The following is a 27,913-nucleotide window of genomic DNA, read 5'->3' as shown; positions in this document are numbered from 1 at the left end:
AAGTAGAGGTAAGAAGTAGTAATTTAAAATAGGTTGATGCTTAGTAAATTAATTTTGAATATGATTTTCTTTGCTGCTCATGATTTGACTATCATTCATAGCTAATCATTTTTGTAAATAAGTACTTTGCTGAATAATTTGCATGCTTATTAATTAAACAGTGTCTTAAATGTGGAAAACAAAATGCAAGTTATGGTAGACTTCTGAGGAATTCTGCCATTGTTCATTTGTAACTCTAAAAATTATCGTGAAAGCATTTTTCAAATACACTGTTTAGTTTCTTTCAATGGTATATATTCTAAAAAGTGTTTATAACAGAAGCTATCTTCCTTTAAAATGGCCAGTCGTGTGAGCTATAATGTTCATTGATAGTAAAATCAATAGAGCATTGATTCTAAGACCTAATCCTCGGAGACTGTTGTTCGGAACACTAGACATAGCCTAGTAAGTAGGTGTACTGTTTAGATTGTTTAATGTATAAAATTCTGCTGTCTTAAATTTGGTTGTGTTAAAAAGGATTTATATATCATGAAGATAAGATTGCATTGTTGATACTCATAACAATATGGGAAAACAAATATTTTATCATAACTTACTTGTTTTCCCCTTACTAGCAGATAATGTAGGTCTAGTAGCTAATATAAAATATTTAGTAAATTAATAGTAATGTAGGAAAAGACTTCTATCCTTTTTCCTCCCACCTCCATATGTCTTTGAAAGCTTTAAATTGATGGTACACACGAACATAATATTTTGTTAGCAGATTTTTTTTCTAAAGTAAAATTATCCACAGTATTAGTTGCAAGTAATCATTTTGCTCCCAAAATATTTTTCTTGTATTTCAGTTCTAAACCATTTAGTAAGACTAGAATGCATTGTGATTTTTAAATTTAAACGTGGGTTAAAGTGGTGGAGTTTGCTTGGTTTGGTCTTGAAATATGCAGTGTTCTATCCTCTAGTAGTTTAGATTTAAAATGTAATTTCCTAAACTAAGTGCTGAGTAGGGTTTTTTCCTTAAACAGATTATATTGCCTCATATCTTACACTAATTTATTATGAAGGAAGAAAAGAGTTATCCTAAACTCAGAATTTACATTTCTGGATATTAATCTTATAAAATTATGAAAATGTAGATGAAGACAGTTTCATTGTAAATATCTTATTTAATATGTAAGCATAGAAGTCATCTGAATCTTGTGCTTTAAACCTTTTCCCTAGTAAATTACTAATATCTCCTGCCTTGAATAAATGGTCATTTATCAGAAGTCAAATTTTCTAGATTTGTTGAATTAAATATATTTTGCACTTAAACCCGTGTTTTTCCACTAAAAAAAAGTTGCCAACAATAAATCTTCATTTTTTTTAAATTTTGTAGTACATCTCCAAGGTATCAATTTAATAACTATCAAAGTAGCTACTGCAGTTGTTGCATTTAAATTGATTTACATGTCAAGACTGGCAGTTTAGCAGCTGCGCTATTATTCCTGGATCGGTCAATTTACTTGAGAAAAACCTACTACTGAGTTCTACTGACCTGCATGACAATATAGGCCCTATTTCTATTCCTGTAATTAGGCCTGCGACTAACTCAGAATATTTTTAATTAAAATATTTTGGTCAATGTGTTGCACCAAATTAGGCCTTTCAGTGCAGATTTAATTCTAGAAATGGTGTGATTAGAATATGTAATGAGTTGTGTTCAATTTAAGATTAACAGGTTGTGTATCTTGAACATACAGTATTTGAATGTGACTATTTTAAGTTTTATATTATAGCTTTTTCCAAAGTATATTAAATACATTAATTGGCAAAAACTGTTTATGCTAAAATACTTTGAGTAAATGTGGAAAAATAAGCTGACTGTTTTGTTCAGATGGCTTTTGTATTACCGTAATAAAAGAGCATAACCTTAAAATAAATTGAATAGTTAAATGTGAGAAGGTTAACTTTTCAATAGCAGTCTTTAGAAATAAAGTTGCTTGGATCCTGTGAACCTTGATTTTTAGCATCATAAGCAAGAGTTTAATTAGAAGGGTTATTACATTGCACATGCATTTTACTCTGTAATGGAAGTTGACATAACACAATAAAGAAAAACATGAGCAAAGACATTTTACCTCATTATTCATATTTTTAATTAGTAAAACACTTAAATAATTGCAACTTTGTTCCTTGCAGTCTCACATTTGTTATTTTTCTTGTCCACTTATATCCTGAGCACTTGACCATTGATTGATATGATGTAGAACATACATTCTACAGCAAGCCCGGTTCACAAGTGAATCAGACGGGGATGCTGTAGGAACAGTATTTTACCACCTTTTCTGCAAGACATGGAAAACATTTCAACATCATGCTGCTTTGAATTCTGTCTATGCCCACATCATTGCTGGTATTTCAGAAATGTTATATGATGATGATTTTATTTAATCTTGTGGATTGTTGTGGTAATTTCTGTCTTTAACATGAATTGGGTAGGTTTATTTCATTTTAAACTCTCCATGAAAGCCTGTTATATTTGCTACTGTAGGTATGATGATATTCTGATCAATGGACTACCAGATTGGCGACAGCCTGTATTCTACTACAGGCGGGTGAGAAAAATGAGCAATGCTGAGCTGGCATTACTGTTGTTCATTATTCTCACAGTGGGTCATTATGCTGTGGTTTGGTCAATCTACCTGGAAAAACAGTGGGTAAGTATTAGTAATAAATCAAATGCAGTATAATCATTAGTTTATTTGAAATACTTTGCAAAAGTTTCCAAATAGGGATTTTTACTATTTGTCATTTTTCCATTAAAATTTGTGTTCTGATATATAAAATGTGATTAATTCAGTGGCACCTTACATACTAAGCTTTATTTGGCCATAAGCTTTCATGGGCAAAGACTTCAAGTAAGTCTTTGCTCATGATTGCTTATCTCCAAATTCTTGTTTTTGCAGATACAGACTAACATGACTACCCCTCTGTAAGCTGTATCAGTAGCAAAGATTTTATTAATTAGTTATATGTTCTAGATTCAAAAGTCAAAATGGAATTATTTTATATGGATGTAATACAAAATTGAATTTCTTGTATAGCTACTGATGACAATTAGTGAATAAGAGGAGTTTCTCTAGTTTCCAGAGGAACGAAAGACAACAGACACTTTCTCTATCGTATGTCGAAGCATAAACATGACGTTCCAAGGTCATGCTTTTGGTCTTCGCAAGTACTGGTTGTCTCTGGTCTTGATTTTCAGAATTCATACTCACTTTGGCTTTTCCTCTTACTGGAAGTTTTTCTAAATTAAAACCCTATAAATATTTTCATGTCAATTAGATTAACAGTCAAAGCTAAAACATTTCTTTAGTATTTATTTATTTCCCTCCCACCCCTACTTATCTTTGAAAGTTTTTGCTGCTACAAGTGAACATAAGATAGAAAGCAATCAGTTTTTGTTTATAATCTTAAAAAACATAATTGAACAGTATTCACATATTGGCATTTATTTACTCTTTTTATTTTCCAAGCTACATTATTAAAGTTGCTGAATGAGAAAGGAGGCAAGTTGAATGCTTTCTCTTCTTAGAAAACTTTGATTGCTATGGAGATACACATGACTGACAGAGCTGGACTTCATGTGTGTTTAAGGACTGGATGCCATGGCAACAGTTATTGTTAAAGATAGATGATTTTACTTAATCGTGTACGACCCTAGATATATTTGCATAAATGCTACTCTAATGTTTATCCTTCACACAAGAGTTCCAGTAACATTCATAGAGTACATGTTAATGATAATTATAACCGTAATTCTTTCTGCATTAAGGGTGAACTGCTTAGCAAAAAAAAGAGAGACAAGAAGAAAAAAACAGGAAGCAGGAGTGCAGATGAAGTAAAACTTGGTCCTGCTGACAAAAATGAAAGGTGGGAACCCTTACTAGTGTATTTTCACATTTAAATGATTTTGTCAGAGCTCTACTTCAGCTGCCAGCTTAGTTGATCAAATGTTTTACATTCAGTCTATATTCTTGTATGTGGTGCATCCACAGTGAAAGACAATCTTTTAAATTTATGAGAACATAGCAAAACTGGCAATGTGTACTAGGATTGTGATTTATAAATATTCAGTGAGGCTTTGGTATGAGTTTGTAATATGAAATGTGGTTATGTGGAAGATCCACAGTAGTTGTAAAACAAAGAATGTATTAAGTGTAGTTTATTTGTAGTAGGATGCATTTGGCTTAAAACATTTTTATAAGAAGTTTATTATAAGCTTTTCCACTGAAGATTGAAATTAGGTTAAAAGTGTAAACTAATAAATTCACTGTTACTAAGTCTTTAATGGATTGGTCTGTAAGTGCTGAAATTTTGAAGGTTTTTTAATCTGTGTCATTGTTTGATTCACATAGAAACATTAGTAAAGGATTCTGACACTGCTTAGTTAAGAAACAACATAGGAAGGTAGTGACATCAAGTGTACTCCAAAAGATACCACCATTTCTTCTATTGATTCATAGAAAGAAATAAAGGGTTTAAATAGTTCACACAGCAGGGGCATGAACTGGATCAATGCAGGATGGAGATCAGAGACTATTGTGCCTGTCTTCTATTCTGATGACATCAGTGAGTAATGCTTCAGTGAACTGCAAACGACATTAATTTTTATGTATTGGTTTATTTATGCTACCGTCTTCATATTTAGTTGTCAGGACATGTGAACACTTTGGTGATGGTAGTCTTTTTTAGCTGATGTGATCATGTAAGCCTTAGGAATTTATTTTGTGTAACTGAAGAAAAGCCCTTGTTAAAAGAAGATTAAAAATATAACAATAGAAGAACATTGTCTAAATCTAGTTTTGATTCTTTGATTATATGTTTAATGGCTTCAATATTCATGATGAATATTTTGCATTAATGTTTATGCACTTTCACAATGGATTGATAAGCATTTTGAATTTTACTTCTAATTTGAGGCTGTAGGAAAGTTTGCTGATTTTTGTAAACAGGTATATTGTGTATGAATAATGTATATTGTGCAAGAATGAAAATGTATTTTTAATATTTAAAATAATTTTACTTTATTGTAGATCATTGGAAAAACCACAGTGGCGTGATTTACTTCCATGCAAGCTGGGAATTTTGTTCTGTCTTACTATAAAAGCATTACCTCAGCTGTTGCAGGTAAAATACAATTTGCACACCACTTTTTATAGGATTGTTTTGATGGTTTCATTATGCTGTGAACAAACACACTGTTGCTTGTTCATATGATTTTTCTGTCTTCAGAAGCACAGATAAGTTATTATTTTAAGGATATTTAAATGCTCATCTAAATGTGAATATATATTTCTAGAGTGAATATTTTGTTTAATATACTGTATTGTTCGGATAGTAGTTCTCTCATTAATTTGCACTCATATTTATAAACAGGCAAGACATTAAGAACTAACTGTTCAAGAATAAGTAGAAAAGGAAGGTGAAAATTACATGTATTTTAGGAAAAAGAAGCAGTGTGTTGAAATAAGCTGTAAGTGATAATAGTTAATTATAGTTTAAGTGTGTATATAAAATATACAGTATTTGTTATATTATGTATTAATATCCTGTTCAAATTTATTAGGAAACAGAAATAAATTGATGATGGCTTTTTTTCTGCATGGAGTAATTTTAGTTTTACCCTTTTCATTGGCAACTGATATCCATCTTTCCCTCAAATTAATCTGTAATTTTGTTCTAATGACTGAGGATTTGTTAACCTTCTATTATCAGCTTTTGCATATAAATCAGATTTTAAGGTAGTACAGTTAGTACTTTGGAGCAGGGGAGAAATCAGGAAAAGCAAAAATTAATATTAGCATGGGAACTTAAATTTGGCCAGCCTGTCTGTAAACAGTATTTTCTTACACTTTTTAAAAAAAGTGTTCAACAATAGTCTTGTTTGTTTAAGGCATAGTGTAAGATACGCAAATATATAACATCATCTATATAGCAACTATAGAGATAAAATACCTTCTTACATAATATATTTTTACACTCTGTGAGGTTTTCTTTTGGTTATATATGCTTTAGTAAATACAAAAAAAGGTGGTTGCACTTTTTATTATTATTGTTAGCCTTATTAATTCTGTAGGATTGTTATAAATGAAGGAAAGAAAGCAGAATAGATTTTGGCTTACACCTCATCAATATAATTCTTAACTTAGGCACCATTGCTGGAACTGTTTCCATGCATAGAATATTGAGGTTTCATTTGCATGCAGTTACCTTTACAAGAGCAGCACATAAAACAATCAAGAAAGCAAAACAATGAATTGGTTTACCTTTTATTAGATATAAACTTACTAAGGAAGTTGCTGAGACAATAAAAATGGATCTCCAGGACTGCCATTTGTAGTGCCTTTTTTAGGGACAAATTCTCTTGAATGTTAGTCGTAGACATCTTAACTTCTGTAATTTCGTATTTTATACAAAAATAATGGTATAGTTTTGATTTTGAATTAAAATAGATTTTTGTTAATTGTCTTGTTTTAAAGAAAATAATGGCCATGCTTTATTAAAGTGACTTCTTGTTCACAATTGGACTTTGAAGTTAATAACTCATTTTGGTGAACAAGTTGAGGGAAGAATGAATTCACAGATTGCTGATGCTATTTGTTGACAATTTGCTGTATTAGTTTACAGGACAGTAGCACCACTTATCGTTTTTTATTATTTTCTTCACAAATATATAGATGATTTTTTTTTCTGGTGGAAGCATTGAATTTGTAAAACATTGCAGAATGTAATAAAAATTATGGAGGCCTGAAAATTGGGGATTTACAACATTTTTGTGTCTATAGTTTTCTCTTGGTCTTGACATTGACACAGTTTGGTTTGTTTGGATTTTTTGTTTGATAAATAATTTACAATTTCTCCAATCCTTTTTCAAGTGCAATTCCAACACCTGTCAGACTGGACAGAGAGAGGAATATTTGTTTGAAAGGATGATATATTGTCATTAAATAATGTTAAAAAATCTTTTATATCTACTGAACATGCCCTAGTTACTTTTTTCAGTCATGTAACTTTACTGTCCAACAGACTATTCTTAAACTTGGCTAGTGATACTCTATAATTAATTAAAGCTCCATTTCTATTTGAATTAACTGTGTGTAGGTGAGAAAGCATTGCAAATGTTGCCCATTCCACTCACTATTTTCACTCTTAAGCCTTATTTACTACAGATAGCTAGCTGAACAGATTGTCCTCAAATTTAAAAAATGAATAAATTTTTTCTGATACCAGACAGCTTCATGCCCAAAAGAGGCTTTAAAGAAAGTTAAAGCAAGATAATAATTAAGCTTGCAAAATAGTTTCAAGCTAGTGTTTGCTTTAAAAAATATTTATTTTTGAGATGGGGCATGTCAACATTCTACTTGCCACAGTTCTATCCACTTAAATTATTCAGATTGCAAGGATGCTATGAATGTTTAATTTTAATTTATCCAACTGAGTGTCTTCCTCCCCTTTCCTCCTTAAAAAAATATCAAATTTGAGAAGGAGGCACTTAAAATAATTAAGGTGGGCCTTTGCTTGAGAGAGATGCTTTGTTTGCATGTCCTTGGAATGGTCTATGTCATTTTATTATACTCTGCTTTTTTGCATCATGGTGTTAAAAGAAAAATTAAAGCAAGATGTGTGAGAGAAATGTAGAACTTTCAAAACTGAATTATATAAGAGATATTTTATTTTTAATATTTGGGGAACATGATTTAAGAGGAGGAAGAGGAACAAGATGGATTTTCATAGTTTTGCCTATGAGGTTAGTAAATTTAGGGGAGGTGAAAGTAAAGAAAACTAAGTTTTAAAAAATAGTAATTGTAGGATGGGAGCTTGTTGAAAGACATGATGGTAACCAAGTTGATAGTCTAAGCCAAATCAGGGTGTTGCTTTTTTGTGAATATAGTTTGAAACACTTAAACATCAACTTGAATTATTCAGTGTAATTTGTACTATAATAAAATGTATGATTTGTATTTTACTATGAGAATACAATAAATGGTTTAGGTATGAGACACATAAATAGGGTACATATTTGTTATTCGGGCCATTTTTGTTGATTATTTTAAATGAAGGAAGGAAGATTGTAGGTAGCTTTTTTTTTTTCTTAAAAATAAACAGACAAAACAATCCCCTTTCGCGATACAGCTTAGAGATTCAAAAGTCAAGCTTGTAAACAAAAGAATGAAACTGCTTACTAGTGTGTGAGTATCGTAGTCTAAATCAGAAGTGTAATTCAGAGAGACACTTGTGTTAATTACAAATTTTAATGATCTTTGTGTGGTACTAAAGCAGACATATCTGTGAATAGACTGATTTTTAACAAAAAGGTGACTGACGGTTTCTGTCTATAGATGAAGACATACAACTTAAAGAAACTCTTTTGCTGTTTCTTAAAGCTGCTCACTATCCACTCTTTATTCTCATTGTTGCTTTTAGATACCTGAAAAATAAAGGTGTTCTCTATTAAGCCAATTTTTTTAGAGCAAGTATTCTTGTCTTTTCTTCTATATTCCTTGAAGTGGAAGCTTAAAAATTAGTGTGTAAGTCTTCATTCTGTACTAACTTTGTCAGCATAGCACTAGGAAACATTTTTGTTAGTTAATTTGTCATGTTGCTGCTTGTCTTCCTATAATGAAGGAAGCATTTTTGTCTGGTTTCTCCAGAAATGGACTCTTGTAAAGAAAATGGAATTCTCCTATTATCTGCAGAATAATGATACAAGCTTCACTGAATATTTCCATTAATAGGTTGTTGGAAAGTCTAGTGATTCTCCAGTGGTGAGGAGTTCTTCAGTCTCCATATATATTTGCACTGAATGTAACCTATTGAGATTGTCAACAAGGTTTCTAATTATGATGGTGACTTTTGGAACTAATTTCAATTTAAATGATTTCTTTGCAGACAAAATAAAAATTACCACTAAATTAATCTATGTAGACAATGTATAATAGTGAGTTACTATCCTAGATTCAGTGTAATTAAGCAGTGAGCAAGATGTATTTAATTTCTTAGCAATACAGTGTTGAATTAAAAGAAAAATCCAGGAGAAAATTTTCACTGTATTTAAACAGTTTTTTTAAAGATAGTCCTGTTCTTTCCCCAACAGGTCAGAAGTATTTTGTTGATCACAAAAACCTATACTAAAAAGCATTTTGTCTTTGGCAAAAATTGTCATATTTCCTTTGTTTTGTGATCTAATCAAATGTTTTGTTGTGTATTTCCTACATTTCAGTTTAATATTTTACTTTAATATCAAATGTATTGCATCTATAATATTTAAATAACATAAAAACACATGGGCTTTAACAGAGGGAACTTGCAAGCATAAGTTTTTAACCTTTAGAAAACTATTTAATTCCTAGGAGGATGACAACTGGGACCTACCTAGTTTTCTAGAGTTTTAGGATCTCTAGTACTGGAACGCTGCACTTATTAAGAAAAGTTCCTAGCTTCTGCAAGATAGGGAAGGGCGAGATGTGTCACAGAATGGGTGAGCATTTATCCTTCCTGGAACCAGACAAAATAATTTTGTGGCCCTGGGTACTATGGGAATTAGGGACCTCCTCTTACTTAAAGTGCATCTGTCCATAGATACCCCACATCACATAGACATCCAAATACCCCTTCTGTCTCAGCAACCCTCCATCTGCCCCTAGTATGCCCCATACATATCCCAGGAGGCAGGGCATGCATTTGACTAACTGCAATCTGCAACGTGTTATCTTTACCAGTAGTCCCCAGTATCCCAGCTCTCAACCTATCTGACCCTTCAACATCACCAACTGTCCCTCACTCTGTAGCCCTCTAACAATTCTCATTCAGATCACAACCTACCAACAGCTTGCCCCAGCTTCTCGCCTCCTGACCTTCCTGGCCATTCATTGGTGCAGGTCTTCGCTCAGGTCTTGAACCAGCATCCCATAGCTCCTATCAATCCCAGCTCCGCAGATCTGCTGACTTCCTTTGCTTCCTATGCCTTTCATGAACTTCATGGCATCTGAGCTGCCCACTGTCAGGACAAATTTGAATGAGTGATGGTGTGAACAGTGACAGATTCTCAGTGCTGCCCTGGTTTTGTGTTTTTTGGTGTGTCCCCCCCCCGCAAGTGCGCTGAGTGCATACCAGTTAACCTGTGCCTGACTGGAACTAATTTCATCATTTTAGGGGAAATGGCAGTGGAAGGTTGCGTTGGAGCTCATAGGTCAAGGCAGAGATTAAGTGGCTCAGAAGGTGTCAGGCAAAGGAAGGTTTGGGGTAAAGCAGGGACTGTGGAAGGTAAGCAAGAATTATTTAGCTTGTTCTAAGTGGGTTACATCATCTGGTATGCACTAGAGGAAATAAGTGACTTCTAGTTTGGGGAGGGAGCAGAAGGTAATCGGGAGTGGAATAAAAGTTACAGGAGGGAAGAGAATCACTAAAAGAATATACTTGTCTGCAGCTTACTGTAGTCTGAGGGTTAACACATCTATTTTTTTCTTATCATTTTTATGCAGTGTTTGTTGAAAGACAAACTGGTACATAGAGATATTTTTCTTAAGGCTTGTCTACACATAAAGTGCTGAAGCATTGCAGTTGCACTGCTGTAGCACTTTAGTGAAGTTGATACTTCACTGATAGGAGAGCTTCCCCCAGAGGTGTGGTAAATCCACCTCAAGTTAGAGGCAGTAGCATTGTTAAGGAGTGAGGCACCTCCTCTCTCCCCCTCCCCCCATCGATACAGCTCTGTCTCCTTGGGATTAGGTCAGTATAACTGCATTACTCATGAGTTGTGGATTTAAGTTTGTAGCATAAACCTAGCCTGAGCATGCTTTTTTGTTTTTGATCATGGATAGTATTTCATGTTCATTTAAATTTTTGACATTCCATTCATTACCTTGACAATGCGCTGATGTCAGGGTTACTTATGCAACGAAGAGCATTTTTGTCACATGGTAGTTGGCATTGTTAATTGTACAAGATTTGGCAAATCCTAGATTGTGTTTTCAGATAGCTCCAACTTGACCCTTTCTTCATATTCTCATATACAAAAAAATACCACAGGCTGCCCCTGACTTGCAACGCGATTGGTTCCTGGGATAGGACGTAAGTTGGGGGTTATCGGCCTGTTCTGCACTTAAAAAAATGGCTGTAAGTGCAGGGGGGAGAGGATTGCAACTTGGGCCATCATAAGGCAATGGTTTCCTGTACATACTTAGGATAGTTTCTATGATTGTTATAACTCTCATACAGACTACATATATTAACATTAAAAAACAACTACTAATGATCCAAAAATATGGAGATGACCATATGGTACTATGTGTAAATATGAGAGAGAGAGAGAGAGAGAGAGAGAGAGAGAGAGAGAGAGAGAGAGACAGAGAGAGATTGAGCGTCCGTCCGTCCGGTGGGACAACAGAGTGATGTCATCATATCACTGTCCATCCCACAATCCTTCCCTCCCTGATGCTTTGTGGCTGGGGGGAAGAGCATGGGACCTGTGCAGACTTTCCCATTTGCACAGGAAGGGGGGAAGGGCTGCCAGCCACGTGGCCTTTTCCCAATGTGACGGAAGAGGGGGGGAACCACCACCTGTGAGACCTTCGCCACTTGCAGGGTTGGGGTGGCTGGCCGGCTGGCTGGAGAGAGACAGCTGGGTCAGCTGCCTTGGACTGGCAGCTGGAGGGAAAGAGCCAGGCCAGCTGTGACCTCAGCCCGGTCACACCTGCCCCTGGTGGCCAGAGGGAGAGAGCTGGGCCAGCCTCGGCCCGTCCCAACCTGCTGCGGCCAGATGGAGAGAGTCAGGCCAGCCGCAGACTCGGCCAGGCCCAACCCCCAGCCGCTGGAGGGAGAGAGCTACGCCAGCCTTGGCCCAGCTCAACCCCTTGCGGCTGGAGGGAGAGAGCTGGTTAGCTTCAGCCTTGGCCTTTCCCAAGCCCCCGGTGACTGGAGGGAGAGAGCCAGGCCAACCGTAGCCTCAGTCCAGCCCAACCCCCCTGGTGGCTGGAAGGAGAGATCTGGGCTAGCTTCCGCCTCAACCCAGGCCAGCCCTATCCCCAGCCCCACCCCCTCCTGCGGCCAGAGGGAGAGAGCTAGGGCAGCTTCAGCCTCTGCCCAGCTCAATCCCCCTGCAGCTGGAAGGAGAGAGCCAGGCTAGCTATGGCCTCAGAGCAGCCTGGCCCTTCCAGCGGTTGGAGGGAGAGAGCCAGGCCAGCTGCAGCCTTGGCCTGGTCCAACTTCCTGGTGGTCAGAGGGAAAAAGCCATGCCAGACTTGGCCTAACCCAACCTCCTGGTGACTGGAGGGAGAGAGCTGGGCCAGCTCTGGCCTTGGCCTTTGCCTGGCCCAACTCCCCCTGGCTGTTTGCCAGAGGGAGAAAGCCAGGCCCCCTGCAGCTGGAGGGAAAGAGCCAGGCCAGCCTTGGCATGGCCCAGTCCCCTGGCGGCCAGAAAGAGAGATCTGGGCCAGCTGCAGCATCGGCACAGCCCAACCTGCTGGCTGCTTGCCAGAGGGAGAGAGCTCGGTTTGGTGCAGCCCAACACCCCGGCAGCTGGAGGGAGAGAGCTGGGCCACCTCAGACTGGCCCAGTCTGGCCCCACGCCCTGCAGCTGGAGAGAGGGGAGAGCCAGTACAGACCAGGGCTGCCACCCCTTTGTCTGGCCCTCCCTGACTACTGGGTGGAGATCCGAGGCTGCCTACCCCCAGAGAGAGGGGGACTGGTGAGCGTAGTGAGCAGGGGGCACTGTCCTTTAGTAATTACATATTTCCAGGTGGGTTGTTGATCTGTGTGAGTATGGGAGTGCTGGAGTTCCAGTATTTTCAGACCAGCTATCCTTAAACTTAAAGAAAGGACTGTGTCAACTAATACAGGGCCAGAGCAAGTGAGAGTCTGATTTTTTTTTTAAAACCATGGAATGTGCCAGAAATCACACCTGGTTCAGTGAGGCAACCCTCTCCCTTTTTCGCCCTTGTTTTGTTTGCTTGGCTCTGTCCTTCTTGTGAGGGGAAAGAGGAGAGTTCAATGAGGGCCATGTGAAGAGAAGCAGAACAGCAAAGTCTGGTCAAAGCAATTGATTGTAATCCTCAATTCTGTATATTAATTCCAGTATCAGAAAAACACCATGGTAAAGATGGTAGCTTTTCTTTATTTAAAAAAAAAAAAATCAAGTGAGGATTTATTTTGTTGCCCTTCACTTTCAAGAACTTTTATTCTACCTGGCACCATAACACTAATCTCATTTTGTAAAGCACATTTTGTTGATGTAATCTGTAAATTTACTGACTGCTCATGTAACGCTGACATGCGGAACGAAACCTGGGACCTCTGGAGCTTAGTGCATGAGCCTCAACAGCTTGAGTTAAAAGCCAGCTGGCTCTCAGCTAAGGCTGTAGAGTACTTTCATTCTTTTTTTCTGTAAGTGGTCTAAGTCAGTGTTCCCAACCTTTTTTATGCCAGGGACCAGCAAACTCATTCACAAACCTTTGGAGGACTGGCAACACTGTATTTGCATATTCATTATGCAAATACAGTGTTACCTAACTGACTAGATCCAACCCAGCCCTTGGTTCCCAGTGCCTAATACCCTTTGACCCCATCCCTATGCCCCATGCCCTTTGAGTCTTTAACCTCTGACCCTGATAGCCCATGCCAAAGAGCTCTTGCCCCGTGATCCCACCATGCCCTCACCCAACATTCCTTTGCCCTCCCCACACCATCACTGCCCAGAATAAGGCTGCCTCCCTAGGGAGCGTGGCTGTTACTGCCATGTGGAAAGGGGGAGCAGCTGCTGGCGACACGTGCGCGCTCCCTCCCCCTTCGTGTCCCCTCCCTCCCCAAGTCCATCTTGCGCCCCCATGGGTGGGAGTGTGGAGTGCTGGTCTCTGACCAGGTTGCCATTACTGAGTGGAGAGGAGCGAAGTGCCTCCTCTTGCTGCTGCCTCAGCTCCGCAGCCGGCACAAGTGGCTGCACGGGAAGAACGCGGAGCCCCGGCTGACTGCCATTACTGAGAAGGGAGGGAGGTGTTTCCTCATGCCGCTGCCACCTCAGCCTTAGTGCTGCTGTCTGCAAAAGTGGCTGAGCAGAAAGGGCAAGCAGCTATTGGCAGGGCGTGCACCCCTTTCTCCTTTACGCCCTCTACTTCCCCAAGAGTGGGGGAGGAGGTGAGAGGAAGGTGCCTCCTGCTCCATTTCCCCCTGCTATGCCTCAGCCACCATGGCAGCTGGAGCTGAATCTCCGTGAACAGCCGGCTTGAGCTTCAGCAATCACCATGGCCCGGCAGCCAGTGGGTCACGGCCAGGCAGTGGTCCGTAGCTCAGCGGTTGGGAACTGCTGGTCTAAGTGCCATCCCATTGGACTGTACAGTATATGTGTGGGTTACACTGGGAACACTGTATATCATGTGGCAGAGCTATGAAAACCTTAACTTCATGTGTCCATGCTTGTGTGTGATAGCATGTGGACTATTATATTACATTTAACTGTCTTTGTCTTTAATATACTTGTTTGAAAGATCAACCAAATCAAATCAAGTATATAAGCTAAGTGTATACCTGTACAATTGTACATGTGTTTGTACATGAGTACAAATACACACAGCATTGCTGGGAGCCTACAGCTCATGACAGTAATACATTACACTTTCCTTAACTGTCTTGATATTCTTTTCAAATGCTTCTACTCAGTGGTACAAATAAATAAAAGTTCCTGCCAGTGTGCGAGCGGTGAGGGCACCAGCTGAGGTTCTGTGTGTGTCTTCCATGTAGGGTTGCCAGGTGTCTGGTTTTGAACCAGATAGTCCAGTATTTGAGTTTTCTGTTTGGGAAACAAATTGAGAAAATATAAATGAGGAAAATATAAATGTCCGGTATTTTCTAAATAAGATGTAATGTAGATTGTGATGTAATGTCAAGTCTGTCCGGTATTTTTGTTGAAACCATCTGGCAACCCTACTGCCATGTCTCAAGCCTGGGGACCCACATTACTTCAGGGGAGGGGCGGCTTGGAGGGCAGTACAGTAGCTAGAGGAGGTGCTGGCAGTTCTGCTCTCCTTCCCTTGCTGGGTGGGGCAGTGGGGAAGGAGCAGAATTGCCAGCTCTACTCCCCGCAACCCTGTACACAGAGATAGAGCTCCGTGGAGGGGCTGGGGGCAGGGCTGGGAGTTCTGCTTCTTTTCCTGCTCCCCCCACCCCCAGTGGGGACAGGAGCAGAACTTCCAGCTCCACCTCCACCCCTCCACAGAACTGCTGCTTCTCTGTGTACATGGAGGGGTTCTGGCAATTCTGCTTCTTTCACTGTTGGGAGGGGTAGCAGGGAAAGGAGTAGAATATTGGTGGCGCTGCTGTAGTGCTCTGAGGGCTTTACACAGAGACACTGCAGCCAGTGAAGGGGATGAGATGGCCGGCAGGGAGTCTTTCCAATACTCCATACTGGCTAAAAATAACTTGCCGGGTTGTACCAGCCTACCCACCAACACTACTTCTACTTCACAAGCAGATTCCTTCAAACAGGAGGAAAACACTTGTTTTTATTAATAAATGTGCCCAAACTGTTCCCTTTAGGCAGAACATTTCCAAATTGCTTGTTTCTTTGGAAATGTGAGCTTTGATACCGATTCAGATGTCATGCTTGAACTGCTCTTTAATTCTTTGAGGACTTAACACGTACCAAATATGAAATGTAGATGTAGATATATTTTGAATTATTGGAATGCAAAATAAATTGGTTGGTCAAAGATGTGCTTAGAAGTGTGACTTATCCAAATTGGGGGAGTGTGCAAATTATATTTTTATATTTATATTTTCAAAATTTCATAGAATAATCCTCAGCAGTTTGGCCTGAAAATGATCATAATACAATAAAATCGAATCCCAAAATGTCTTGGAAAGCTAGGAGACTAAACATGAGGATTTATAATGAAATGACATTTCAACCATAACTAAAGAAATATGGCAATTAATTCACTGCAGGATTGGGCAGCAGCAAAAATATGTTGGTGAGTGGGAGAGCTCACATTCGAATGTAAGGATTTGGTATGATACCAGGGTTATAGAAAAAGTTACCGGTTTAAGTAAGTTACTTGGTATAACTAGCTTTCTTTTTAATTTTTTTTCCTAACAAGTTTCCCTGGTTCTTAATCTTTCTGTAAATCTACGCTTTTTCAGTTTTCATTTTGAATTTCACTGAATTTTTTTTGGGCCAACTATCTATATATTAGGGATTTTAAAATGCATTTAATTAATCCTGTAACTGCTGAAAAATTCAGACTTTGCACAGTTACATGTTTGGGGGCGGGGACAGCCGGCTCTCTGGGAGCCGGTATGCACGAGGAGTTTGCTTATAACCATGAAGGTTAACCGATGAGTCCAGCTCATCATTTAACTGTGTACCCAGTTACACTTTCAAATTTCTACTATGTGTATATGCAAATATAGATGTATATACCCAAATTCTGCTCTGAATTGCAACTTTTTAGCTCCCAACTTTTTAGCTCCCATAGCCAAATGTTAACATTTTGAAAGTAGAATTAAACCTATAAATATTTTAAATTAGTTATTTTTCTTATTGCTGTCTTTTTGCACAGATCTACACATGTTGTTTTTATAAGATGTGCTGCCATTGTGTTCTTTATTCATGTTAAGCTTGGTATTCTGATTATACAATAATTAATTGTATTTAATGAAAAATATTCATACAGTACACTGTTTGGTATGTATTAACCTGAGCAGTGCTGCCCACTTTATAGAGATACATCAAATTTAGAATTGCTGTTGCTCTATCCGCTTCTGACTAGTTTTCTTTGTTTTTCTGCTATTGTGTCTCATTTTCATCTGAGCCACTGTTCCAATTGTTCCATGATTGACACACCAGAGAGATTGACAGTTACCCCCTAGTGCCTGCTGTCTAGGGGTCCCATAAGCAATAATGGATTTTGCACCAGAATTTAGCATCAAATATTGGTTTTCAATGTTAAATCAGAAATGCTGGATGAGTGTATCCTCTTAAAAATCATAGCTTTACACAAAAGGGTACTTGGGATATTTGTAATCTAAACTTTTATGTATTCAGTAGTTTCATGTTGGTGATTATTCTGGTTAAATCTATAAGTAACCACATAAATACATGGAAAACTTCTTGTGTGTAAGTGGGGATTTCAAATTTCAGTTTTAATTCAGTTCATAATTTTTCAGTGATTTGGTTTAGAAAATAGGAAGTACCTTTAACAGAGCTTGCACTGGAATTGTTATGATGTTCAGGATACCTGCTGTAAATGATAACCATCCTGTATCCCACGCATACAAACATGTACGGGCCCTTTCCTATCGTGATTTAATCACGTGCTTAAATTGTGCACTTCAGACCACGTTCTCTGGTATATTGTGTCCAAATAATGCAAAATAGATAGAAACTGTTCAGAAATGTCCAGTGGAGTATGTCTTCTGCACATGGTGATATCTCTTGTGGCATAAAACTGGTAGAGATGACATAGCCATAACTTGTTCCTGATTCCCCTCATTCCACAGCAACTCACATGCTTTAGGGTTTGATGGTCTCTAAACTGAATGCAGGTGAGAATCCAACTCTCTGAATAGTTCCATTGTCTTTGGTGGGTATTCTTCACAGTGCACACAGCACAAGTATAAGGGTTTTTTATTATTATTGGGGGGTTTAATCATGACCCAAGATTATACATTCGTCAGTGCAAGGACCACGTTTTCGTTATGTGTATGTACAGTGTGTAAGCTTGATTGATGGGTTGGGACCTTTAGGTGCTAACACAATGCATATATAATAATTGATTGCATAACATCTGCGTGGTGGACTTTTTTTTGTATAGCTGCCAACAGTGGTAATGTAGGATGCAAACAGAAAAAGACTACTTAACACAGTTTATAAATAATATTTCATTAAAATTGCTTCTATTTTTTATTAAGAAAAAAACCTGATTTATAAATTTAAAAAATATTGTAAAGGTGTTTCCTGGTACAGGAATAGTCAAAATGAAATAGAATGTTTATAAAAAGAAACTGAACAACTAATTGCTAGTGCATTAAAGGAAGAAATAATTACTTATTTTTGGCATTAATAGATTAAATAAGGTATAATTGTTATTTTAGGGAATAACTCAATTAAAATTAAGTTTAGTGTTACTAATCTTGATGTGATAGAATGTTGTGCATATCTAAAGTTAATAAACGTAGTTGCAAACACTTCTGTTTCAACACTTTATCTTAGTTCTTGTTACTGGTTGAATGCAGATTTACTTAGTGCATAAATAGGAATGCAACTTTAATTCGATTAACTGGCCATGATTGCAGGAAAACTTTCTCTCACTTATCTCAACTCAGAAATTGTAAAAGCTAAATTAGAGAGCTTTTTTCATTATGAATTAATTTAAGTCTGTTTGAAGATTATTATTTCTCACTTATATTTCTGTCCATAGTTGTCTTGATACAAATCTTAATCTTACAAGTGCTGTAAGTTTCTAATGTAAATCTGATAAACTGGTTTTTTGATCAGTAAGGCTAGCAAAAACCATAAAAAATGTTTGATGTTTATGCTTAACTGCTGATGTCTTTTTCACAATTTTAAAAGTATTATTAAAGAAGTGGATTTTTTTGGTCCTTTTGTTGAATTTTGTTATAAATGATTTTGCAGCAAGGCGTTTACTGCCATGCAATAGAAAAAAAGTCAGCTTTTATTATAAATTTTATTTTTAAATATCTGTTTGTGTGGTGATGAGCTTCTTGTTACTTGAACTTCTAGATGGTTGGGGTGAGCAAAATGAGTGCATGTTTTCTTAAACATCTGATTAGGGAAGCATTACCTTCTAATGTACAGGCCATTAAAGTCTCTTCTGAAGGTGTTTTTCCTTTTTCTTTTAAGTTTCATGTATATATTACATTTTAATCTAGACATTATTAAATATGGACTTAACACATACATTCTGGCTACGTCTACACTGGCCCCTTTTCCGGAAGGGGCATGTAAATTTCACCAGTCGTCGTAGGGAAATCCGCGGGGGATTTAAATATCCCCCGCGGCATTTAAATAAAAATGTCCGCCGCTTTTTTCCGGCTTTTAAAAAAGCCGGAAAAGAGCGTCTAGACTGGCCCCGATCCTCCGGAAAAAGTGCCCTACTTCAAAGTAGGAATAAGACCCTCCGGAAAAGGGCACTTTTTCCGGAGGATCGGGGCCAGTCTAGACGCTCTTTTCCGGCTTTTTTAAAAGCCGGAAAAAAGCGGCGGACATTTTTATTTAAATGCCGCGGGGGATATTTAAATCCCCCGCGGATTTCCCTACGACGACTGGTGAAATTTACATGCCCCTTCCGGAAAAGGGGCCAGTGTAGACGTAGCCTCTAAGTTCAAAGCAAGTCATTCCTATAACTTGAAAATTGCTGTCTTTTTAGTGGATTGAGTGAGTTTTCATTTGCTTTTTAAAGAATTAATTTAAAGTAGAATAATTTAAAACAGTGCCATTGTGACAAGGTTATTTATATCAAGGTTGCTAATGTCATTGCAACATTTTCTTAAAGGATGCCAGACAATCATATATAGAAAATAAAGAAAAAAACATGAAGGCGAGAGAAGATGCCCTGGCTAGAGCTGAACTTGAAACACTTCAGAGTGAGTTTTTATTACTGTCTTAATACACAATGAATGTAATTTATGATAACATACGTAACTGCAGAAGGTAAATAGGAAAATATGCTTTGATTGTTCTGAAATTTGTTTTGCAAGGTTTTTATGCAGTCTAGTGAAAGTGACTTCTGTGATATGACTTTTGAATGATTTCACTTAACCTGAGACAGGTTGTGTCCAGTAACGACTTTGGTGACATTGTTTTCAGAAACAGTCTCAGGTTGTATCTACCTATAATTGCAGGTATGTCTTATAGTGCTTATGTGCATATGGGGTAGATGTCTGTGTGCTATAAAATGCACCCATAGTTACGTGCACCTATAAAAACTTAGAGGCAGACTTCAGGTGCAGAGTTGTGACACTATTGACATTGGAACTTTAGGGTAGAAGATCCCTCTGTTCTTCATACACAAAAGTGAAAGCAAATAAGTAACTAGCATACATATTTTAATAGTGAGGCTTGGATGACTTTCCCTTTTCTAATTCCTTTTTTTCATCATAACTAAACTTTTAAAACTTGTTTGTAAAAGAAGCCAAAATGTATTTGTTTGAAATGAGTATAATGTTCCTCTGTGCATTTTTTTTATTTTGGTGTGTGTACTTAAAGCTACTAAATATTGTGAGGCATAGAATATACATAAGGAAAACCCTTTAGAAATTAATAGTAAAGTCCCATTTTCCTATGGTCCCAGGGTTTTGTAAAATCAGCAGAGATGGCTTAGCATAATTTGGTACTATCTCCCCTAAGCCTCAAGTACAAAGATCATTCTGCTTTTCAGTTGATACAGACTGCCAGCTACAAAATTGGCTTTATATTTCATCTTGCAAATTGTGGGATAGCAGTGTGAAAACTGCAACAGTGTTTATCAGTCACTTCATGATATTAGAATGCATTGTCATTTTGTTTCATTTGAATGATGACCTACAACAAAGTTTTCCAAACTGTGCTCCAGGGATTACTGGGGCTCCATGTGCTGTGTCCAGGGGCTCCATGAGAAAATATTAATGACAGTTACATGATCCTGTAATTTTGTTACTAATTTTCTGATAGTTTTCTTGAAAAAAAAATGATAAGAAATAAAATAGAATTCCAAAACTTTGTATATTTATTTGAGTACTTATTGAATTTTTTAAAAATCATAATATTTTAAGGGCTCTGCCAAATTTTCAGGACTCCCTAGGCCTATAGGGTCTCTGTGGCTTAAGAAGTTAGGGAAACCCTGACCTAGAGCATATCAATTACAATCTTTTAATATTTTGTTTAAAAAGACTAGTTATGATGCTAGAAGTGCAAATCAAACATGAAAACATGAAAATTGTAGTGGTTTATGATCCTATGTTCATATTATTTTTTAAATGGCAGATTTTTTTCAGCATTTTTCTCCTCAGTACAGGAAGTGCAGGGAGAGGCAAAGATATTAATTATGACCCTAATTAGTAGAGTTTGTGGTGGAATTTGACAAAGCCTTAATTGGGCTACTGACACTGAGCAGTGCAGTTATTGGCTAACGATGTGTTGTCCATCATATATTTTAAAAATGATATTCAAAAGTGTTAAACATTTTACAATGTTCAAGACTGTGTGTTCTGAAGTCAAAATATGTAATAAGAAATCTCCAGCGATTGCATACAAAACAAAAATTCTTTTAAAGTTAAGTTCATTGTTTACTTCAGAATTAGCATATCAAGGTTGACAATCCCCAAATGTGCATTTCAATTGCCCCTTTCTTTCTTAATTTTAAAGACCATCAGTGGACTACTGAGTTCATAATAACATTTCCATCTATCTAATTGAGTAAATGCATCTCATGCAGATTAGTAATAGCTGTTTTACGCTGCCTGTTTTTCATGATCTAATTGCTAATTTGCCCTCATGTCTATCTGCTTTACTGTTGAAATTGTGTAATATTCTCTGGGGGATCGAACTAGAACCAGTGCAAAGGGGAATTCCCTATAACTTGCAAATAGGAGAGAATGCAGCATGGAGGTCTCATTAACGTGATGCATTGCTAGAGAAGATACAAAGTGTGAAAAGGTAATTTCTTGATAAGTAAATATTATCCTGCCAGGGAAATCTCTGTGTAGAATTTTAGCTTATTCTATTGACACCTGTGCATGATTCCTGTTAGCACTTCTCACTATACAGTAAACCTTTTATCACCTCACCTCATGTTTGTGTAAAATATAATTATTAAATCCTCCATAAAGTAGATATTTATAAAAATGTGGTTTATAGAAAGTTTTTCTATTTATTGCAATTATATGTAGCTATGTTTTTAGTGACAGAGCTGAAAATATTTATTATTTTAACATGTGAATTTTCTCATTTCTCTATTTAAATTCTTAGGATGCTGGGAAAACCATAACTTGTTACAAGGATACCAGAAAAGAGAGACAACCCAATTCTAAAGTGCAACTTTATTTGTAGAATTAAAAGTGATTTTTCATTGAACTAATAGTATACATGTTGGTAATCCCTGTGGTAAGGGATGTTCCTGTGACTATAGTTAGTTCCTTCTAAATTTTGGTGTTAAACAGGTGATTTATAATTCTTGTTCAGTGATCACCAGACTAAGTAGCCTTAGGCTTCCTAAGACTAGCCAGCTATCCATTTTCTCAGTTGGGAACTCAACTTACTTTAAGAGTTTAAGCAACTGCCAAGTCAAACTTTGGCAGTATATACTGGTTGGTTTCTCTCATGTTTTGGGGAGTGTACATTACAGAGTTTCTGAAATTCAGAATTGTAAAGGTCTGCTTTTGAGATGTTTTATGGGTCTTTTTTAAAGAGAGTTCAAGCACAAGTTGAAGGCCAACTGGATTTGAAGGTACTAAGCACCTCTGAAAATCAGGTTTGGGAGCTACATCTGCTGAAAGTGCCAAATGTTAAAACAAACGTATTTGTAAATAAGAAGAATTGGGGGGTGGGAAACCAGACACCAGGTTAAAAAGATACATTTTGTTCAACATATTTGAGGAAGGGGGAAGACAAAAGTGACCTTTGAGCTATCTTTTTGCCTCATCCATTCATGATGCCATCTCGCTATGCAAGGCAAGGGTATTGGATGGTATAATACTGACTTTACATCACTGGGAGAGACTCCCATCTATCCATTCTTCTTCGAGTAGTGTCCCAGTGGGTGCTCCACTGTTGGTGACCAATCATCCCCACAGCTGCAGATCAGAGCTTTTCAGAGCAGTTATCAGCTGGGCCACACGTACGCGAGAGGCACCTTGCACTGTTCGTGCTTCAGCGGCTCACGCACACGTGACATGTTCCCTTCCCTTCCTTTCCCCAGTTCCTTGCTTATCGCCCTTTGGTCACAGACGGAGCTCTTCTCTCACCTATAGTGTCTTCTCCTCTGATTATGTTCTTCAAATTTAATAGTTTTATTAGTTCTAGTGTTGTTTTCTAACTACATACGTTTGTTGCTCTGTCAAAAAAAAAGGGGGGGAGTTCTTTGTTTGAAGGGTCGCAGGCAAACTGTCTCCTTCCTGACCCCCTGTTCCATCGTATGTTTAAAAAAAGAAAAAAAAAAAAAAGCAGAAACGAACAAACCAGAGCAACAAGCAAAGAAAGCATTAAGATGATGATAATACAAAGCAAAAGACTAACTGCCATATAAACAAACCGTGGTCTCACTAACAATACAATGCTGGGCTCTCCAGGGTTTAAGTAATGCAAGACCTGTGGGGGATCTGTCGAGGGGCAACCTACTCTGGGAGGCCCCTCAACTTTAGTCCTCCTTGCGGCTTACCTGCCGGGGTCCCTACACGTGTCCTTCCCTGAGGGACATAATACTGCCCCGCAGCCAAAGTCCGTACCCAGACCCTTATGGCAGGGTTAATACAGCCTGGCGGCCAGAGTCCATTCCTCAGTCCCCTCTTATTAGGTATAATATGACCCAGAGGCCGAAGTCCATCCACAGGCCCTTATAGCAAGGTTAATATGGCCTTGAGGTCTAGTTCACAAGCTTGTAGGCACCTCAAGCCACCTACAAGGTGGTAGAGGGACCTGGGCCCTCCTACTCCATAGCCCTGTAGACCGTGGCTGAGGCCGCTGCTACACTCAACGGGGAATCCTTCCCCAACACACTGAGCACTCTAGGGTGACTCCCCACCCTAGGCTACTTCCTACTGGGGTCTGGCGGATGTCTGCCCCGTGATTTCCCCATAATCCTCTGGCCTTGCAGGTAGTAGTTCCTGGCCTGGCTGCCGCTGGAAGCTCTAGTCACTCTTCTGCTCTAGAGTTATCCCAGCAACTCCTTCCCCATCAGCCCCAACTGAGTTGTCCCAGGGCTTTTTATAGTCTGGTTCCTCCAGGAGCATGCCCAGCAGAGCTGTGGGGGAGGGGCTCTTTCAACCAGTTGGGCAGAGCTTACTCCCTGCTCTTCACTGCAGGGTTGATATACCCCGTCACAGGATCCCATGCCTGTTTCTGAAAGACACTCTTCATGTATACGCTGCTTGGATGAAGCCCACAAAAGTGAGCACTGTCACAGTCTTACTGCGAGAGCCAGAAAGGACAGGGAGCTTCAGCTCCACTTGATTCTATGCAGCCCACAGAGGACCCAGAACCCTCCCAACCTCCCAGAGAGTCTAATAAGAAAAGGGCTTCTTCTCCACTGCAAAAGTGCCCAAGGAAGTGAACCTCCCCTGCGAGATCCCTCCCGCCTAACCCGTCTCCAAGGGTTAACAAGGGAGATAAACCCAGCACCTCTGATACAGTGGTATCGAGACCACCCACCGGCACCACCTCTATTGCTGCACATAACACCTCAGTGCCAATTGACTCATCATCAGCACTGGAGAGACCTCAAAGGCAATCCCTATCAGCGGCACTAGCATGTGACCCAGTGCTGATTAAGAGTTCGGCACAGACGCCTAAGCTCACGCATTGCAAACCATCAGTGCCGGCTCTCAGAGCCAATGCCTGACACAATGCTCTCCCCATTTGAAGTCTTGGCATGGAGGAGGGACAGAGAATGACAAGCTTCCCTCCCCCTGTCGAAGGAGCCACCTCAAGCACTTTTCTCTTCATATATGCCTCACCAAAACTAGTAAGCTCTCTCAGGCTGTCAGAATGCATGGGATTTGGTGAAGATGATAGAAGGAGTGTTTTCTCCTCACAGTACTCCTCTCCAACTGCATCTAAGCATTACTACTATCTCCGTGACAAACATCACTCCACGTTACTCGGACTGGCCATACCCTCCTCCATACTATCCACCCTTTGGGCCACTATGGGAACATTGGAGTTATTGGAGGTGCTGCTTCATGGCTCCTTACACCCCAGCGAGGAGACCTCCACCATCCTCGCCCCGCCACACATTCCTAACCACGGTCAATTCGGAGGAGGAAGAGGGTCAGATCCTTGATGAGCAGACTGATGCACAAGCTCCCGTGTGCTCACCTAATGACAACTCATCATCACTACCCAATGAAGCAGTTATTCTAGATGATACATACCCCTCAGACAATTCCAAGAACTTTTTAAAAGGGTGGCTGACACCCAGGAGGTATAGCTACAGGAGCTTAAGGAAAAACAACACTGCCTCCTTAAACATATACAGCCCATCTCTCAAGGTAAAGTTGCGCTACCTCTCGATGAGGCTATTATGAAAGTTTCTGAAGAAATATGGCAGACTCCGGCTTCCATCCAACCTACCTGTAAAAGAGCAGATAAAAAGTACTTCGTACTTCCTAAAGATCTTGATTTCCTTTTCTCTCATCTGCAGCCCAACTTGCTAATAATGGACACTGCCAATAATCAATCCAGCATTTCTCAATTTAAATCCACATTTGTTGACAAAGAACTTAAAAAGTTGAACCTGTTTGGCAGGAAAGTATATTACTCTGCCACACTACAGCTTAGAATCACAAACTATTCAGTGCTCCTAGCGAATCACGACTTCGATAACTATTCTAAGCTAATTGAGTTAATGGAACACCTCCTGGACCCCAAGAGACCTATACTGAAGGCAGTCATACATGAAGGCCACACCATCACCTGCACAGCTCTTCAGTCCTCACTCACTGTGGCAGGCACGGCTGGTAGAGTGACAGCTATGGCAGTCATTGTGCGATGGTCTTTGTGGCTCCAGGCAGCAGGGGTGCCTAAGGAACTGCAGTCCGAGGTGGAGGACCTCCCCTTTGACAAGCAGAAGCTCTTTGAAGCTTAGATGGATGACGTCCTACATAGCAGCAAAGAGTCCGGAACTAATTTAAGGACACTAGGCATGTACACCCCACCATATCGCAGGAAGTGCTATACACCTTATAATAGAAACAAGAACAGCTATTTCAGCCATTCACAGCAGAGAAACCTTATGAGTTCAACCAAAACAGACAACACCTTCAGAGTCTTGCCCCTTGGGCTCCCAGGCTGCCAAGCAGCAGATTTGAGAATTTGGTTGAGGGTCTGTCTGACCTCCCCACTCATTCAGTGCCAACAAGTCAGTGCCATCTTTTCACCCACAGTCTATGTCCCTTCCTCCATCACTGGGACTCTATAACATCAGACCAGTGGGTGTTGCAGATCATTCGTACAGAATACACCATCCCCTTCATTTCACTATCCCTTAACCTTCCCCTATCCTTCTTCAGGGACCCCTCTCATGAGACTCCTCTCAGGCAAGAAAACGATTGTCTCCTCCATCTCAGAGCAATAGAGAGGGTCCCAGATGTGTTCGGGGAAGGGGTTTCTACTCCAAATACTTCCTCACCGAGAAACACATAGGGGGTTGGAGACCAATTCTGGATCTCTGCAACTTAAACAAGTTCCTGCGAAAACAAGAGTTCAGAATGGTCACATTGGGTTCTATTATCCCAGCACTGGACAAGGAGGACTGGTTCACAGCCTTCAACCTATAGGACTCATGTTTTCACATGGCAATACATTCCTCCCACGGATGCTTCCTCAGATTCACTGTGGGCAAGGACCACTTCCAATACAAAGGTCCTCCTCTTTGAACTTTCTTTGGCCCCTGGGGTCTTTTCAAAGGTCCTGCCGGTGGTAGCTGCTTACCTCAGACAGCAAGGTGTGATCATCTATCCGTACCTAGACAACTGCCTGATAAAAGGGTGATCCAATGGGGACATCACCAATATGATCATCAGGACCAGACACCTTTTTCAGTGTCTAGGCCTACTTATAAATGATCACAAGTCCACCCCAGAGCCCATTCAAGACAGAATTTATTGGGGCCCATCTCAATTCCTTGTCAGCCCAAGCTTATCTTCCATGTCTCTGTTTCGATGTGCTGCAGGACTTGGTATCCATTCTTTTCCATGAGCACCTCTACTACCATACTTATCTGCCTCAGACTTATGGGCCACATGGCCTCCAGTACTTGCATTGTAGAGCAAGCACGACTCCACCTTCATGCCGTACAACATTGGCTAGCAACGTATATAAGCTGTCCAGCCATCCACTTTTCAAAGTAGTCTCTGTTCCCAAAAGCGTATTGCATTCTCTCAAATGGTAGACGTCATCTGACAGTCTCCTAGTTGGGGTTCCCTTCCATCAGCTCAATCCAGTGATGCAGTTCACCATGGAAACCTTCTGCTAGGCCGGGGGGCTCGCCTATATCATCACACCATCCAGGGCAGATGGCTCCCCCACGAAACAGTACTAAACATCAACCTCTTCGACCTCAGGGCTGTCAGGAATGCCTGCAGGCATTTTGCTATAATCATTCCCAACTCATTGATGTGTGTATTCACAGACAACATGACCACCATGTTTTATATTGACAGAAAGGGGGGTGCCTGGTCCCAGTCGCTTTGTGAAGAGGGAGTGCGTCTGTGGAACTGGTGCATTCACCACAAAGTCACCTTGAGGGCATCATACCTACCTGGCATGAACACCACCATAGTGGTTGATCTGAGTCACAATTTCTTTACGGACCATGAATGGGAGATATACCCAGTGGTCCTTGCCTCTGTCTTTCACAGGCGGGGCTACCCACCTATAGACCTCTTTGCAACTCGCCACAAAACCAAATGCCCCCACTTCTACTGTCAAGCAGGGCTAGGTGAGGGATCAGCAGGTGATGCCTTCCTAATTTCCTGGAGGGAACCTCTGCATTATGCCCTCTCACCAATTCCATTGTTCCTGAGAGTCCTTTGCAAAGTTCGGTCCAACTCGGCTCGACTCATCCTGATAGCACCTTCTTGGTTGAAATAGATTTGGTTTCCTTGTCTCCAGCCTGTCCATCAAACCACCAGTTCCTCTTCCTCACCACTATGACCTCTTTTTTCAAAA

General features: G+C 39.5%; 1 protein-coding gene across 2 annotated transcripts in view; it reads left to right on the top strand.

Moving 5' to 3' along the window:
- DNAJC1 (DnaJ heat shock protein family (Hsp40) member C1) overlaps nt 1–27,913 on the top strand; it is a 255,874-nt gene that overhangs the window by 95,978 nt on the left and 131,983 nt on the right. For both annotated transcript variants that reach the window (XM_075922502.2, XM_075922503.2), the window contains exons 4-7: nt 2,531–2,696; nt 3,815–3,912; nt 5,076–5,169; nt 19,545–19,635. In XM_075922502.2, the coding sequence (XP_075778617.2) occupies nt 2,531–2,696; nt 3,815–3,912; nt 5,076–5,169; nt 19,545–19,635 (449 nt within the window). The remainder of the gene's footprint in view (nt 1–2,530; nt 2,697–3,814; nt 3,913–5,075; nt 5,170–19,544; nt 19,636–27,913) is intronic.

Source organism: Pelodiscus sinensis, chromosome 2, assembly GCF_052426305.1.
Source record: "Pelodiscus sinensis isolate ZL-2025 chromosome 2, ASM5242630v1, whole genome shotgun sequence".
Lineage (NCBI taxonomy): Eukaryota > Metazoa > Chordata > Testudines > Trionychidae > Pelodiscus > Pelodiscus sinensis.
The sequence above is the reverse complement of the archived record's forward strand: the minus strand, read 5'-3'. Positions and strand labels throughout refer to the sequence as shown.